This window comes from Colius striatus, chromosome 15 (assembly GCF_028858725.1).
Source record: "Colius striatus isolate bColStr4 chromosome 15, bColStr4.1.hap1, whole genome shotgun sequence".
NCBI lineage: Eukaryota > Metazoa > Chordata > Aves > Coliiformes > Coliidae > Colius > Colius striatus.
Window position 1 is genome coordinate 4407153 of NC_084773.1, and position 15761 is coordinate 4422913.

A 15761-nucleotide genomic window follows, 5' to 3' on the forward strand; every position below is an offset into this window, starting at 1 on the left:
AGCACTCAGAGCAGCAGCTGCTGTAGACCCGCTGCGCCTGTGTGCGTGTGCCAAACCTCTTCCGTGTGCACTGCCCGGCCCCACATCGGCACAGGGCCAGGTGTGTGCCATCGCCGTGCTGCCCCTCCACCGACATAGTAAAGGTGCCCATTAACCTCTGCATGGAGACGCCACACTCGTGTCAGTGCCCTCCTCTCCCCTTCTCAAGGGACTGCGCCCGGGGGCTTGGCAGCACCTTCCCCAGCCCTCCCTCCTGCGGGCTGCCCTCGGCCGGCTGCCCAGCGCCATGGCCTGGCTGGCCGCGCAGCCTGCTCAGCTTCCCCGGGGCCAGCTCACACCCAGCGGCGGGGCCGTGGGGGTCTCTGCCCGCGCCCCGGGAGGGGACGGCAGCTCGGCCCGGCGCGGCCGAGGAGCGTGTCCCGCGTTGGGGCTCGCCCCGCCCGCCGCCGCCGCCGTCTCCCGGCAACGTGGGCCCGCCCGCCCCGCATGGCCCTCGCGGCGCGCCGTAGCGCGGCGGCGGCGGCGGCGCGGCCGGTGAGTGCGGCGGCCGCCGGGCCTGGGCTGCCCGGGCTTCCCCGCGCCCGGCCCGGCAGTGCCGCGAGCCCCTGGCAGCGCCCGGCCCGGCACGGCGTCTGCTCCTGCCGCCGCGGGCTCGGCGGCCGGGCAAGGGGCGTCTCGGGGGTGCGGCCGGGCTCGGGGAGTGCCGTCCGGTGCAGGGAGGGGGCTTCCCCGGCTGCGGGGGCTGGGGGCGGGCGGGGCGGCCCCGGGTTCGGTGGGTTCGTGGGGATGGAGGCGACCGGGGGGTGTCTGTGGCCCCAGGGAGGTCTGCCCGGGCTGGGCGGAGGGTGCTGGTTGGGAGTGTCGCTGGCCTGGGGGCGTGCGGCCAGCTGCGGGGTGCTGCGAGCCACGGGAAGGGTCTGGCTGCAGGGTCGCTGCCTGGAGCTGGGCACTGCTGCCCGCTGGGTCTGGTCTGGGGGTGCTGCCAGCTGTACGCTGCCACAGAGACCCGCGCTCGTGAGGAACACAGAGCTGTTAACGCGCAGCACGGGGCCTCACACAGACGTGTGTGTCCCTCTTCTGCCCTTTCTCTGACCTGTTGAAAGTAGCATCTGCTCCAACCAGAAAAAAAAGCACCAAACCCAACAGCCTGTGGCTGCAGCAGTGCCAGCAGTGCATCTGATACGTGCTGGTGTGGCCATGCTGCCCTCTCTGTTGGGCATTCAGGCTCTTTCAGCAGGCAGATACCAAGCCGGTGGACCTTGGGAAGAGCTTGGGATGCTCTGCACCACCCTTGGGTGTTTTTAACTTGTCCTGCCGGAGGTAAAATCATGTCTCTCACAGTTAGAGTACGTTAAGGGTGGTACACATTGTGCTATCTGCAGTTCTTCAGTAGTAAACAATGTGTTTCTGTTTACAGTTTAATCATTTTATTCCTTGCTTTGAGTCGCTGATGGAGATAGTTCAGGGCCATTGGTCCCGTAGTTTCACTTGGCAGTGCTGCTCCACAGCTGGATTCTGGGGTGACCCTGAGGAAAGAGGCTTTAGGCATTCAGTCTAGCTGAAGCGCAAGGGATCTCTACCAGTGGGGTTGCCATGGCACTCGTGTCACTTGGCAAGTTTGCTGACTTTTCTTGGGCTCACCTTAGTTTCTGCTTTGTATGAGATTGACAGTAGATGTTTAATTCCTGCAGTCTTTGCCCCTGCTCCATCTTCCTGATGCTCTGCTTGTCACAAAACAGTTTGTCAGACGTCTGTCTAGTGAACAAGAGAAACTTCCAGTCCCTCTCCTCTCCAGCCCTCGGGGCAACCAGAAGCAGGAGAGGAGTGTAACCTGATGTTTTGAAGCTGGATGAAACTAGCAGCTTGAATTTATTCTTTTTGTCCTGGCACACCTGAGATCAGCTTGGAGAGCATCTTTTGCATTCTGGTGATACGAGGAAGGGTCATGAATCTTTAGTCTCCTGCTAGCTTTTCGCCTGTAAACACTTCTGCATACTTCTACCTGCGTCTGCTCTTGTCCCTTCAAAACCAGCTGCCGTGTCTTTTGCTTTGTAGTCAGTTATATTCTTTTGTAGTCCAGTCTGTCTGCATTAGTCTCATTCCTTCTCTCTCTCTCTTTCTGTTTTGGATAGCAGAATAATCTAGTAACCTTTTAAGCAGAAGATTAATTCATGTCTTAAAGAATACAGTGTGGGAGAGAAAGGCAGAAGTGTCTCATCAGGACATGAGTAGGGAGGCGATGCAGTTGCCAGTTCTAGTGTTGGTTGGCAGCTGTGGACCTGTGCTGGCTCAGTGCTTCTGGCTCAGACCTGGTGCAAAGGTGGCCTGTGTTTCTGGCTTGGTTCTGCCTGTGCCTTTGGTTGGAGTGGGGTCTGTGTGAGTTTAATGCTTAATGCCTAGTCTGCTCTGGGAAGATTTGGAGCTGTTGGACAGGTGGGACTGAGAGCAGGGTTGTCGGGTAGTTGGCTTTGGGCTCTTGTGTGAGGACCTGGCTGGTTTTTAGCTTATCCTTGTTATTCAATCCAGGTACGTCAACCTTCAAGAAAGGAAGAAGTGTAAAGCCAGCATCCTCCCCAGCAAGTTTTGGTTTAGGTGTCTGTCTTATGTCCGCTCTGGCAGCGGTGCATGTGAAGAATGACGTCGAGAGGTGCTGGGACTGCTTTCCCGAGGAAGAACTACAGGCTGAGCACTGAGCCAGAGAAGTCCAAGGTTACAGGTATGGGCCTGTATGTGCTGTGTAAAAGAAGGACCACTGTGGATCAGGTGAGAGCCTCTTGCCTCACTTGAGATCAGCTGCCTTCCGGTTGCAGTTATGCTGGGAGCTGTGCTGGGGCTGAAATGGACTAAATCCCTGAACTTAGATTTTTGGGAGGGACATTCCTGTGGCACTAAGGACTCCAGAAGCTCATATCACAGTGCTGTTTCTTCGACACACAGCCCTGCCTTGTGAGGCTGGAGAATGTCCTGTTGCCAGGCTTTGTCCCATGTGATTGAAGGAATTCCCTCTCTGGGATGAACAGCTTGTCAGGTTCTGAGATGAATCGTTTTCTGGGAAATGCTGGTACCTGTCAGGCAGTCTCTTTTTCTCTTGGGCTCAACAGTCCTGCAGAAGTGTGCTTATGAGACCACAAATCTGGCATTTGAGGGCTTTGTTGCACCCAGAAGTAAAGCATGCTGTGTCACTGTGTGTTGTGCACAGTGGAAGCTAAAGAGAGGCATACATCATTAAAGAGGGCTGTGGGTTAGGTGAGATGATTTGCATCTGCAGGCCTTTTAGTCTCAGCATCTTCTAGTGCAGTTAAGAAATGTAGGTACTTAAAATGTGCCAGGTGTGAACAGGACATCAGGAATTACAGTAGTGATAAAAATGATCTTTTTCTGTTTTGGAAATGAAATTGGATCCCCAATGCCAGCTTTATCTGGATATACAGCAGGATTCCTGAGGATGGAGTTCCACCTGTGGTCACCAATTGATAGCCTCTCATTTGCTATGGTAGAGCAGCTCAAATTGGAAAGAGCATTGTTATGTGAAGATACACCCCATAATACTAGACTCTAGGGCTGCTACTGAAGGGACTAAGACAACAAATGATTTCTGGAAGCTGCATTTTCCACTGAGTTGATCTGCAAACTTGAACTCCTCATTTTCCTGTAGTTACCAGTTTCTTGCTTGTATGTGGAATTAATGTTTGAGTTTCCATCCTGACTCCTTAAGCTGCTTTCCTTTCTGTTTTCTTGGTTTTTTTCTCACAAGGCATTGTGAACAGCAGGCTGCTGAATGATTATCTGCATCGTGTGTTTACCAATGCTGATGGGAACCAGCCTGCAGCTGCTTACAGGTATCAGACTTCTCCTCATTCACTAGATGGCAAGCGATGCTGTGTCAGTCACCAGATACACAGCACTGTGGGGAAAGGAAAGATCTTTTAGTGCCACACAGTCATCTTGGTTAAAAGCACAGCAACACCATATTATTGAAATGACTCTTAGCTCCGTCCTTTAGTGGCTTTTTCCAATTGCAGGGCTTGCTAGGAAGGATTCTCTGGAAATTGGGGTTTTTTCCATGAGAAATTCCATGTACAAAATCACTAGGCAATGTTTGTGCAATAAATAGGCAGGTAGCCTTTCACCTTATTGCTTCTGTTCCCTCTTGACTTATAAGGAAGTGCAAAATGCACAGGTTGTAGCCACAGGAATGGAAACCAGGTCATCAGTGCTCTGTAAAGTGGAGGTGAGGCTAGTGCTGGTGCGTGGCAGTGGATCGGTGCTACTTCTATTATTAAGAGTCACTGAAGGAAAAGCAACACAAATTTCCTGTTTCCCCTCTGTTTTCTTCCATTTGTTTTTGATTCTCCTCCACTTTGTAGCCCAGAAACTTGTAGCTTTGGATGAGAAGAGTTTCCCTTGCATTTAGCTGTTTTGCCAGAGGCAAGTCAGACAGGTTCAGGACAGGCAGGAGTGTGGTGGAGCCAGGCAGGCGTGGAGCTCCTGCTGCTTGGTGGTGCTGCAGAGCGAGTGGCTGGGGTCACGTTCCACAGGCTATACTTAGTACTGCCAGCTCAAATGTGAGCTCAGAGCTGCTAAAAATAGCTCTTGGCCCTCTTGGTGAGCCAGGGTTATGGCAGGGGGGAGGCAAAGTGGGTCATGTTACTTTGCCACGAGCTCTCCTGCCAACATGCCTTGGAATATTCCATCTGCCTGAGCATTTTGGTTTTCAGTATTTCTAATATCTTTGCCTGGTGATTATTGATTTGAAAGCATAGAACTGAGAGTTTGTTGGACTGATGTCTCTTTTTTTTTTGTCCTGCCTTTTCCCTGGACTTGGCTATTTGGTAGAAAGCCCAATAACAGTCAGATAGGTCTTGAAAATAACGTTTGCCCTTTGAGAGCAGTGTTTATGATGTGACATCTTGTCCCTGGTGGCCTAAGTTCCTCATAGAGGAGCTTGCTGCAGATGTCTCTCTGGCTTTCTCCTGCTCTTATAACCACCTTCCAGAACACCTCCTCCAAGCTGCTGATTGAACTACTTTGCAGAAGCCACCATCTCTTACACCGACCAAAACTGATTCTCTCGTTCCACTTCTGAGCATCTTCACATCCATCAGGCTTTCAAAATGTCTCTCAGCGTGGTTTTAGGGAGACACTGTCCGGATTGAAGTTGCTCCACAGATGTCTTTGGAAATGGGAAGCAGGGATAGGAGCAGCTGGTGACTGACAGTAAAATGAGGTCCTGCTGGGGGTCCCTCAAAGACCTGCAACTCAACATATGTTGTTCCTTGTATCCTTGTGAGACTTGGAAAGGGAGAGAGCATGAGGTGGGAAAGTTTGCTGCTGTTACAAAGCCATTTAGAGCAATGTGAGGGTAAGGTGGCTGTGATAGTGGCTGGAGGGTGAAATGGCCTGTGAAACTCAGCGTGGGGAGATGAAAAATGATACACTGAAAGGACACCACCTTTGTGCATAACATGATGGCCCCTGGGCTGATTTTTAGTGCATAGAAATGAGATTGGGGTGGGAGTGCTAAGTTAGGAAAAGAAAGTAGAAAGTTGGGAATTGTTAGGAAAAGGCTGTAGGATAAGTAAAATCATTATGCCACTGAATAAATTTGTGCTTTATCCTCATCTCCAGTGTCATGTGGGTCTGGTCCCACCAGTTCCCAAAGGGTACTTAAAAGTTGCAGAGGTTTGGAGGAAGGGCAAGAGCGAATCAGATGTCTGGAATGACTGTTGTACAAGGAACAGCTAAGAAAACTAGCCTTGACAAAAAGAGAACAGGATGTGTGTACTCAATGAAGGGATGAAAGGGGGAGGGCAGTATGAGAAAGTTTTCTAAGCCAGTGGCCCAGAGCAGGGTGCATGTGTGACTTCTCAGGGTGAAAGCACAGTGGATTTGGCTGTTGTCAGAGGGTGCTGGGCTAGCCTGACCACTGTCTGAACTGCTGCACCTGCTGGGTTGCTTTCCTCTCTGAAATACTAGGTGAAAAAAACCCAAAACCCAAATCCTGACCATATTTGTGTGATGCTGACTGCAGCAAAGGTGTGGCCCACGGTTGTTGTTAGGACAGCTGGCTTCTACTGCCACTGTACAGTTTTCTTACTGACACAAAATACTCCCAAGCAGACCAAAGACTTTAAGATCCTTTATTACCTACTTTGCTTGTTTGTGCTGTGTTTGGTCCTGGGTTCACTCATGACCCCAGCACTCTGGGCTGCAAATGCCTCAGATCCATGACAGGAAACACACATTGGCAGAACCTCCTTGTTCATGTCTTGTAGCACAGGACCGTGTGGACACAAGTATCTGAGCTGCAATTGTTCAGCACTTGGAGACAGGGTTTTCTGAAGAGTTACTCTGCATGTTTATTCCCTAGAAAGCACCTGACTTTCCAGAACCTGCAGGAGCACCTTGACCGGTTGCTGGCAGAGGAGAATGGCTCTGAAGACAGTCGAGGTAGGAGATGCTGAGTGTCTGTGCAATTTGTGCTCCTGCTTGTGCTGCTTCATTGGGAGGACAAGTTGTATCATGAAAAGCAATTCCCTGAGTGAGCATCATTCTGCCCCTCTGTGCTCTAATTTATTGTACCTTTAAATCCTGCCCGTGAGGGGCTCATCAACCAGCCCTGGAGTCCTGGGCCCTGCTTGTAGAAAGAGGAGGTACATTTCCAGGCAAAAATGCCTGGAAAAGCAGTTTGGGGACAAATGGTGGAGATGTTTCACTGATAATGACATGCAGAGCTGTTGCTGTGAGCAGCAGTGTGCAGTGCTGTTCTCAGCAGGAAGTGCAGAGGCTTGTTGACCATTTTTACCCACCATTCTCTGATGCAGGTATTCACTTTGGGCCTCAGGCTGTTGCCTGTATTCCTGGTAACATCCGTTTCCCTGAGTGAGTCAGGGTATGGCAATGTAGCACCTGTCTCCTCTCCTAAAAAGAAGGGTTTTTCTCACTGCACTCAAAGCAGTCTGACACAGGTGACACTATTTCAGTCTTCCTCCTACTCTAGCAGAATCTAGGTGGTGGTGTAGCCTAGCTGGAGGCACTCATCAGGTGTACTGTTCAATCCTGCACAACTATTCCCTAACAGGTTTTCTGCAACTGTTGTTTCAGATCAGGTAGCAGAGGGACGGCTTGGTCCCTCCACTGTGGTGCTGGACCACACGAGTGGTTTTGAGGGGCTCCTGCTGGTCGATGATGACTTGCTTGGGGTGAGTGTGAGATAAAGGTCTTGTGGGACTAAAGGCACTTTGGGCTTCCTGGTTATCCCTGTTACTGGTTTTGTAGTGTGTTGTAAACAGAGTCTATCCAGAAAGCTGCAGGGTCCTGAGCTCTCCTACGAAAAGGTCTCACAGTACCCCTAAATCTCAGCAAGCTCTGAGTGGAGCTGCAAGGAAGCAAAAGGATTACTCTGTCACAGGGGCTGACTCAAGAGCCTGGCTAAGCAGAGGAAAGGCCAGCAGCCAGCTTTCCTGTCCCTCCCTCCTGCAAACTGCCTCTTCCTTCCTTCCTTCTGGTCTTCTCTAGTAGTGGCAAGAGGCTGAAGCTAAGACTTTCCTTTCCGTTTTGTTTCTACTAGCTCCCTGCATGCTCCTCAGCTGATGTTCCTCATGCAGAAAGTCAGCTGAAAAAGTCCATTGGAATTTAATCCTTTCCTATGTCAGTAATTTTTGTAACTCCTTTAACTCCTTCACTGAGCACACACATCCTGTGCTCATTCCCTCCTTCATCTATGGATCTCCTCTAGCAGAGGAGACTGCCCTGGTCTCCCCTTTCCCATTAAAGCACCCACTGTAGTTTCCTTTGGCTGTATCTAGAACTTACCCTCATGTCAGATCAATCTGGCTGGCCTGTGAATTCTTTGTTGCTACGTTCTTCACTTCCTCTGTCTGAGATTGAGAGTCAGGAGTTAACATGATTTGGCTTCTGGGCAGCACATGGGCAGTCCTGGGCAATCTGAACCTATAGTTTTGTTGAAACTTGTGCAGGATTCAAATGGCTTTCCTATATACTAGTCACTTTTGTGTACCTGTCACAATTCACTGCGAGTCTGTCACCACCCTGCCCCTGTGCTGCTGCCATGCTGCATGCTTCAGCAGGGTTTATCAAGCACACATGAGCCATGAGGAGGACCTGGGTGGTTGCTCAGGGCCTGTCAGCTCTGAGAACAGCTGCTGGTTTGGGGAAGATGTCCTGTCTCTTCCCTACACTGTGCTTGTGAATAGCTCTCCATCTCATTTTGGTTTTTAGGGCTGGGATGGAGGGAATGGAGGACTAAGACTTTTGTCTGACTTTATCTTTTGTTTGTTGGTCCAGGTGATTGGCCACAGTAACTTTGGGTCTATCAGGGCTACGACGTGTGTGTATAAAGGTAAGGAGATAAAGCAATGATGCTTTGGGAAAAGGCCCTGAGGAGAGTGTATGAAGAGCAACACAGCTGGAGAGCTCAGGAAATCTTGAACATGTTCCAGATCTTGAGCCCCCTCTTCCTCAGTTCATCCACTGGCTTTTCCAGGGAGTCAGAAGGATGGAGGGTTGTGTGATGGCAGAGTGAAGACGTGGGAGGGGAATGCTGGGGATGTCCCGAAGGTCCTTTGTGTGTCACATTTATTTATGTGGGAACAGTGTCAGGTTCAGCTTCTCTAACAATGAGTCAGGCAGCAGGGATTTACTGTGTGACATGTCTTTTTCTTTCAGGGAAATGGATTTATGAGGTGCTCATCTCCTCCCAGGGACTCATGCAGATTGGCTGGTGTACTCTCAACTGCAGATTCAATCAGGAGGTAGTACAACTGCTGCACGTGGCACAGGCCTACTCTGTGTTCCTCCACTGCTTTTCAGGTCATTCTGGAGCATCCCATTGGTGCAGTGCTCCTGCCCTGCTGCCGTTATGTGCCCAGCACACATGCTAGAAACACTGGGTCTGCTGTTGTAAAACTCTTTACAAGGCTCTGTGGTCTGTGTTCACAGACTGATGCACGGTGTGAAAGCCTCACACGCTGGGTCTGTTGTTCAGCTGGTGTCTCATCCAGAGAGTGTGTACGTGGGCAGTGCTGGCAGCTGGGATGGCCCTCAGCAGCTACTCCTGCTGGGTTTTCTGCCTAGGACAGCTCTTCTCGGGCACAGGCTGAGAAGGGATGTCAGCTGCAGAGTTTCACTGACTTGTCTCTCTGCAACATGTGAGAGGGGAGGTGATGAGCATCCTGGGGGATGGCTTTGACAGAGGTTTGAAGTGTAGGATGCCAGTACTCCTCTTCTGACCCAAAACCAAGTAGGCAGTGGTGTATTCCTCTGAACCAGAGATCACAGGTCACTGGATTCACTCCTAGCGTGAGGGCGTTTCCCAGGCAGTGCATGTGTGCTATCAGCTCCTCTCCCTGCCTCCTGGTATCCCCCTTAAAGCCACTCTTGCAGTGAGAGGGATCCTCTGTGCTTGGCTTGATCTGAGTCCACTCTTCCACACTTTGGTGCAGGAAGGAGTTGGAGATACACCAGATTCGTACGCGTATGATGGAAACCGGGTGCGCAAGTGGAACGTGACAACGACCAACTACGGCAAAGTGAGTGGCTGTCCTCCCAGGAACTGGGGGTAGAGCATGGGGGAGAAAGCAGGTGGCTCCTTCTGCTCTCTGAAATGCCCTCAAGCTGTCCTCCCTGCTTCAGTCTGCTCTTGGGGAGGCTGTTTGACAGCAGTGGTTTGTACTGTAGGGGTGCCGCACATACTGTGTGGGTGTTTTGTCGAGGCAGCCCCAGCAGACTGATTCCCAGCAGTGTTGCTGTTGGTCTCTGGAAAGTTGTGTTAATCTGTAGCATGTCAGATGTTGCAGTGTTGGGATAAGTATACTTTTGATCTTGTGCATGTTCCCAGTGCTGTAGGGAAAAAAAGATCACAAATGGTGGCTTATGTGCAGCTTCCAGAAGTGTCTGAAAATGAGCTGCTGCGAGAAGGAACTCTCTTTTTCAGCCCTGAATCACAAGGGATTGGTTGGGTTGCAGTCTTTCTTCTGATGTGGGAACACCCTGGATGTATATTTAACCTTTTCTCTCCCTTTATTGCAGTCTTGGGCAGCAGGAGACATTGTCAGCTGTCTGATAGACCTTGATGAGGGCACCATTGCTTTCTGCCTGTAAGCATTTTTGGCCAGTTCCCTGCTTTGTTGATATTTCTGTGTAACATTAAGGTTTCCTCACTGTTCAGCAGGTTTCTGAGTCGTATTTTTACCCTCTCCCCTTTGAGTTCCTTCATAGCTCCAGCCTTTGCTTTTCTGCTTTGTGTTCAGAAACCATCTAAATGGGCTTTTGGGTCTCCTAAGCTCAGGTGAGAGCATTTGGCAGAAAGATATTCAAGCTACAAACTCTGTGCATTTGCTAGGATTTTGTAGGGGAGAGCATCTCTTGTCATGCTTAATACTGCAGTTGACTGAACCACACTGATTGCTTTTGTGGTCAGTGTAGACCTTGTCTGTCCCAGATTCACAAGGAGCTGTGGCAAGAGAGATAAATCTGTAGCCTCCAGTTCCTGTGCACAATGAGCAGAGGCCAGCTCAGATAAGAATTTTTCCCTGGCCCTAAACTACTGCAACAAGTCCACAGTAATTAAATACTGTTAGATGCTCCATGTCATCTTTTAGAGAAGAGCAGATTGAGGAGCATTATCTTTCTATTTCCAACATCATCAAATGAAGGAGGCAAAAATGTCACCTGCCTTTAGAACATCCTGCTGGTCAGTAATAAGCATTTGGGTTGCCCTTGAAGCTGTGTGGGCTCTGCATGTTGTGCAGGCTCCAGTGCCTTCCTGTGCCATCGTATGCAAGTGGGAGTGCTGCTGTGCTTCCCCCTGCAGTTACTCAGCAAAGCTGTGATGTGTGCAGTGTGCCAGCTGAAGGAGCCATGACTGACTGATGTGTCCGTGTTGGCAGCTTGCTGGGAGGGGAATGCACGTACCTGGATTGTCCAGCTGACCTCAGAACCCTCCTCCTATGACTAAGATCTTGTGGTTTTTCCTTCTTTCAGGAATGGCATCTCTCTGGGAACTGCTTTTGATAACATCACAAGGGGTGCTGGCATGGCCTACTTCCCTGCCATCAGCCTCTCCTTCAAGGAGTCCGTCGCGTTTAACTTTGGAAGCCGTCCGCTCCGATATCCTTTGCATGTGGGGAGAGGAGGTTTGAAGGGAGAAGGGCCTCTCTGAGACTGCCAAATGTACATACCTGACTGCTGGTTACTTTCTTCTGTTGGCACTTGTGCATAGAGTAGAGCGAGGGAGAGAAGAACCATCTACCTCCTCAGCTGGAGAACTGCAAGGCACACAAACATCTGTACTGGTCCCCAACAGCTTCTGAAATGAGATTCTCTTTCATCTCTGAGTTGGCAGCTACTGCTGCAGCAAGGGGCTGCCTGTTCCTGGGCACTCACATCCTGCAAAGATCTCACTCTTTAGTTTTAGAAACCCTAATGCTGCTGTGCTGCTGATCCCCTTGATCACTGTTCCATCCACATGGGACCCAGACATGGTATTATGGTTGCCTGTTGCCTTCCTTTGTGAATGCTGAAACCTGCAGCTCCTGTCGGAGCAGTCCTGGCTGTGCCTGTGGTAGCTGGAGTGGAGGCTACTCTTTCTGATGAGAGCAGAAGTGTGCTGTGAAGTACCTCGTGCTTGCAATATTGAGGAAGTGGGGATAAGAGCTTATGGCTTATCATCCATTTAGAAGGCACTGTGGTTTGAACTGTGCCTGAGGCACACGTGAGCATAAAGTAGACACTTTTTTTTTTCCTTGCATAAACAAAAGAAGTCCTGAAAGGATCAGATTACATCTCACCTTAACACTTGCCTACTTATCCAGTGGAAGGTTACCGGCCCTTGCAAGATCCTCCTGCTGCAGACCTGCTGAAGGCTCGCAAGCTGCTGGGCTACCTGAAGAATGTCATCCACATCGGAATAGATGTGACAGTAGGCTGACATCACTGGGTGCAACTGGGGGGCTTCATGCTGGGAAATGTGGTTCTGCACTTTTCAGCACATGCTGGCAGCTCAGATACATCTGAGAGTCCAAATGCTTGAGTGCTTTTGTGCAGGGTGTGGATACCCCTTGGAGCTCTTGAGCTTGCAAAATGGGTTTCCTGATAGTTCCAGGAATTTAAATCAAACTGAGCTTTGTTGTTCTGAGTCCTGTGAAGTTTCATTCCCAGTATGCAAGGGGTGATTCTTGTCAGAGTCAGAACTGCTGGATTTGATTTTGCAGCCTTGAAAGACACTTGTTCATATCCTGGACTTTCTCCTGGTGTCCTGGTGCACCGATGCAGTGACATTCTGGCAGACCTGCCTCACAAACTGTTTTGGCTGTGTGTCTGTTTGCTAGAGACCATTTGGGCTTTTTTCTGCTAGGGTGAGAAATGATCTGTTTATGCCCAAAGCACAGGGAACACCATCTGCTATGGTCTTGGAGTCCTGCTTTACCAGTTGACCTCCTCCGTAGGGATTCCCATTTACAAATGGTCATGTACACTTGAACCCTTCTGTGAAAACATGGTCAAGGTGTGTGCATGTAACTGATAGTAACTGACATCTGGACTGCACTACAGCTCTCTTGAGGCATGGGGCTGGCTCCTTTGCCAACCTAAATTCCAGTGTTCAAGATTTTTACTGCAATCAGACATGGAACAAAAAACCAGTGGCAGCTCCAGCCTCCAGTTCACTGGTGTGTGAATAGATTGGGCTGGATCCAAGCTGTGTGTTTTTTCTGGGTTTGTCATTACAGGAGGGGAAGCTGGTGGAGAAGGACACATCCATGTGGCAGCTGCAGGGAGAACCCACAGTGCTGATTACATTAGCCCACATCTTCAATTATTTCTCACCTCTCATGGTGAGTTTTGCTTGCCCATTGCCAGCTGCTGTAGGTGCCTGTTGTGCTTGCAAGGAGAGATAAACTCCATCTTTCTCTGGGAAGTGTGCCTTGGAGGACTGTTGACGTGGCTCTCTGTCTTGCAGTGCAAGGTGTACCTGGTGGAAGATGTGCTCATGACCTTCCTGTTGAGTATCCTTGAGCAAGGAGGGGCAGTGGAGGCTCATCCCCTCATTCAACAGTTGCTGGATCTCATGTGGCTTCTTATGGAGGTGAGTTATGAGGATGCTAGTTCCTCTCCAGGGATCACAGGGAGAACCTGGGAGGTGCTGAGGACAGGAGCCTGCCCTAGAAAATGCTGATAGAGGTGAAATCCCTTTTTGTGGTAGGCCAGCCTCTCACCTAGTTCATCTAACTGCTGCTTCACACCCAGAGAATGAGGGTTGAACGCAGAGTGACTGGAAATAGTGACACTGGCAGTGAGCTAACAGGGCAGTTCTACACTTCTGCTGCTGAAGGAGCTGGTGATGTTAAATAACTTCCTGCTCCTGGGAACATCAAATTTATCAATAGGAAATGAGTTGATCTCTTGCATGTTGTTAATGCTTATGTGACTGTGGAGGTCTTACATGCCACCATGTGTCCCAAGAGAGTTGATCAAAGTGTACAGGACTGGGGTGGAAATGGGCACTGCACTCTCACCACCTCCAGCACTGCTGGGGGGAACCTCCTCCAGCTTCCCATGCCCCTTCCTGTCCAGGCTGATTGTGGTCATTCCTTCCTGGGGGACACTTGTTTGAGGCAGTTTTTCCTAGCTACTGGGAAGTTGTTGTTGCTAGAGTGCTGGGGTGGTTACACAGAGCCATTCGCTGCCAGGGGTCTGCATGGAGACAGCATGTCTGTCCTTTGAGGTGACAGGTAACAGGGGCACTTGCCCAGCCAGATGTCATGAAAAATGTAATTGAAAAAATGTCATGACCCCTTCAGGCCCATCATCTTAACAGAGAAGCTGAATACCCTGGTAGGGCAGCTGTGCCTGTGGAAGTGTTGGCTGTCATCCTGATGGCTGGCTGTGAGTGGCACTCAGACCTCTCTCCCATCACCACACTTACACAAGAGCAACTTCTTTCCTTACTGGGTTGATTCTACCACGTTTTGAGTCAGTTCAGGAGATAAGAAGACTGGTGACTCAGCCCAAGTGTAGAAGATGTGGGAGCTGGCTTTTTGTAGCTGCCTTTTGGGTTGGCTTTACTACTGCAGGAGTGTTTCCCTGTAGCAAAGCGATGGCACAAACTTCTGCTGGGGCTGTTGCCTGTGGAGTCAGATGGACAAACTCTGTGGGTTCACAGCACCTGCTTTTTCAGTTCCTCCCAGGGTCATAGTCAGGGAGCTATAGCTGTTCCCAGCTCCATGCTCTTACTGCTCAATGTGTTTCTCATTTCCTCAGGAGTATGAAGTGCACGAGTGCCTCAAGCAACTACTGATGTCCCTGCTGCGGGCTTATAGGTTCTCCCCCATCATCCCAGACCTGGGATTACAAGTGAGTTGAAGTTCTGAATCCTCAGGAATCTGTGACTAGCCAGCTTCTGTTATGTCCCCTTGTGCCAAGGTACATGATGTTTTGGATTTTGCAGTTGTTTGGTCCAGGAATGGCAATTCTGTCACCTTGTACCTATTGCAGAGCCGTGTCCTATTCTGCAGGTGGGGTCACTTTTGCTTCTCCTGTTTCCCTAGATTCACTACCTCCGCCTCACCATTGCAGTCTTGAAGCATGAGAAATCCAGGAAGTACCTGCTCAGCAATGTTCTGTATCCTTTGTGCATCCTCTAGTCTCAGTTCTCCCTGCCTTCAGTAATGCAGCCAAGGACACTTCAAGGATCTGCAGGTCCTGGGAGGCAGAAGCTAGCCTGGCTTTGAGACGTCATTTCTAATTTCTCAAGTCTCCTCTATCTGCCTGACACCATTCTCTACAAAGTCCTGCTTTGAGGAGGGGGAGCAGTGTCTTGTCATTCACATCCTGTTAGTACAGAGGACTTCATTTCTCTTTGACTCACCTCTCTAATGTCCCTAGAGCAAAAACACTTTCAGAGCAGTCCAGCTGCCCTGCTAACATTCGGGTAGCTGCTGTGATAACTGCATTGAGGCTTCTCCCAGGAGAAGAGGGCTCTGGATCACGCAGAGCTTTGAGTGGTTGCTGGGAAAGGGGTCTCTCACTACAGCTCTGGAAACGTGTCCTGTACCTTCTCCCGACGTAGCTTCTGTGCTTGCTTTAACTTGGCTGCAGCTTCGATGTGCTCCGTTCGGTCGTGTTCTTCTACATCAAGAGCCCCCTGCGTGTGGAGGAGGCTGGTTTGCAGGAGCTCATTCCCACCACGTGGTGGCCAAACCGCTTCACCAAGGAGGTCAGTGAGTGAGTGAAGGAATTTTGTGGCCTGCTTTCCCAGTCAAGGAAATCCATGGCTTGTGTTTCCAGCTGCAATAGCACTGGTGGACCCTGCTGAGCTATGAGAGCTGTAGCCTTTCTATTGCCCTCTCATCCTTGTTGTCCCCTTACAGGAGATGTTTGGAGTGTGCTGCCCAGAACGGGGGAGGGAGACAACAAATGTGTAAGGGAACTTCATAGTGTCCAAGGAATCACAGTTTGGCTTGGGTGTCCTCAAGAGATCTCCTTCCCTTACTTGTTCCAAGGCCAGGGCGGCTGGTTTAGGTGTGCTGCCAGCTGCAGTCACACGCTGCACCTTGTTCCAGGGAGTTTCTGCTCTCCATTTGGCAAGATATTTTCCTTATGCAGTGATCTCCTACTAATGAGTGTCCTCCAACCAGGGCAAGGAGAGTAAGGAGGTAAAGGAGGAGAGTGCTGAGGAGAGGCTGAGGCGGCGGGCGTACGAGCGAGGCTGCCAGCGGCTCAAGAAACGCATTGAAGGTCTG

General features: G+C 50.4%; 1 protein-coding gene across 2 annotated transcripts in view; it reads left to right on the forward strand.

Moving 5' to 3' along the window:
• Positions 1–507: 507 nt before the first annotated feature.
• RNF123 (ring finger protein 123) overlaps positions 508–15761 on the forward strand; it is a 49734-nt gene continuing 34480 nt past the window's right edge. The window contains exons 1-17 of one of the 2 annotated variants that reach the window (XM_062008365.1): positions 508–534; positions 2527–2716; positions 3755–3839; positions 6371–6450; positions 7105–7202; positions 8308–8362; positions 8689–8774; positions 9465–9551; positions 10051–10118; positions 11005–11130; positions 11827–11941; positions 12750–12854; positions 12980–13105; positions 14281–14373; positions 14568–14641; positions 15118–15235; positions 15657–15756. In XM_062008365.1, coding sequence (XP_061864349.1) covers positions 2635–2716; positions 3755–3839; positions 6371–6450; positions 7105–7202; positions 8308–8362; positions 8689–8774; positions 9465–9551; positions 10051–10118; positions 11005–11130; positions 11827–11941; positions 12750–12854; positions 12980–13105; positions 14281–14373; positions 14568–14641; positions 15118–15235; positions 15657–15756 — 1498 coding nt within the window. In that variant the 5' untranslated portion in view covers positions 508–534; positions 2527–2634. Of the gene's footprint in view, positions 535–1550; positions 2717–3754; positions 3840–6370; positions 6451–7104; positions 7203–8307; positions 8363–8688; positions 8775–9464; positions 9552–10050; positions 10119–11004; positions 11131–11826; positions 11942–12749; positions 12855–12979; positions 13106–14280; positions 14374–14567; positions 14642–15117; positions 15236–15656; positions 15757–15761 lie in introns of those variants that run through there. The other variant, XM_062008366.1, reaches the window with a different exon arrangement.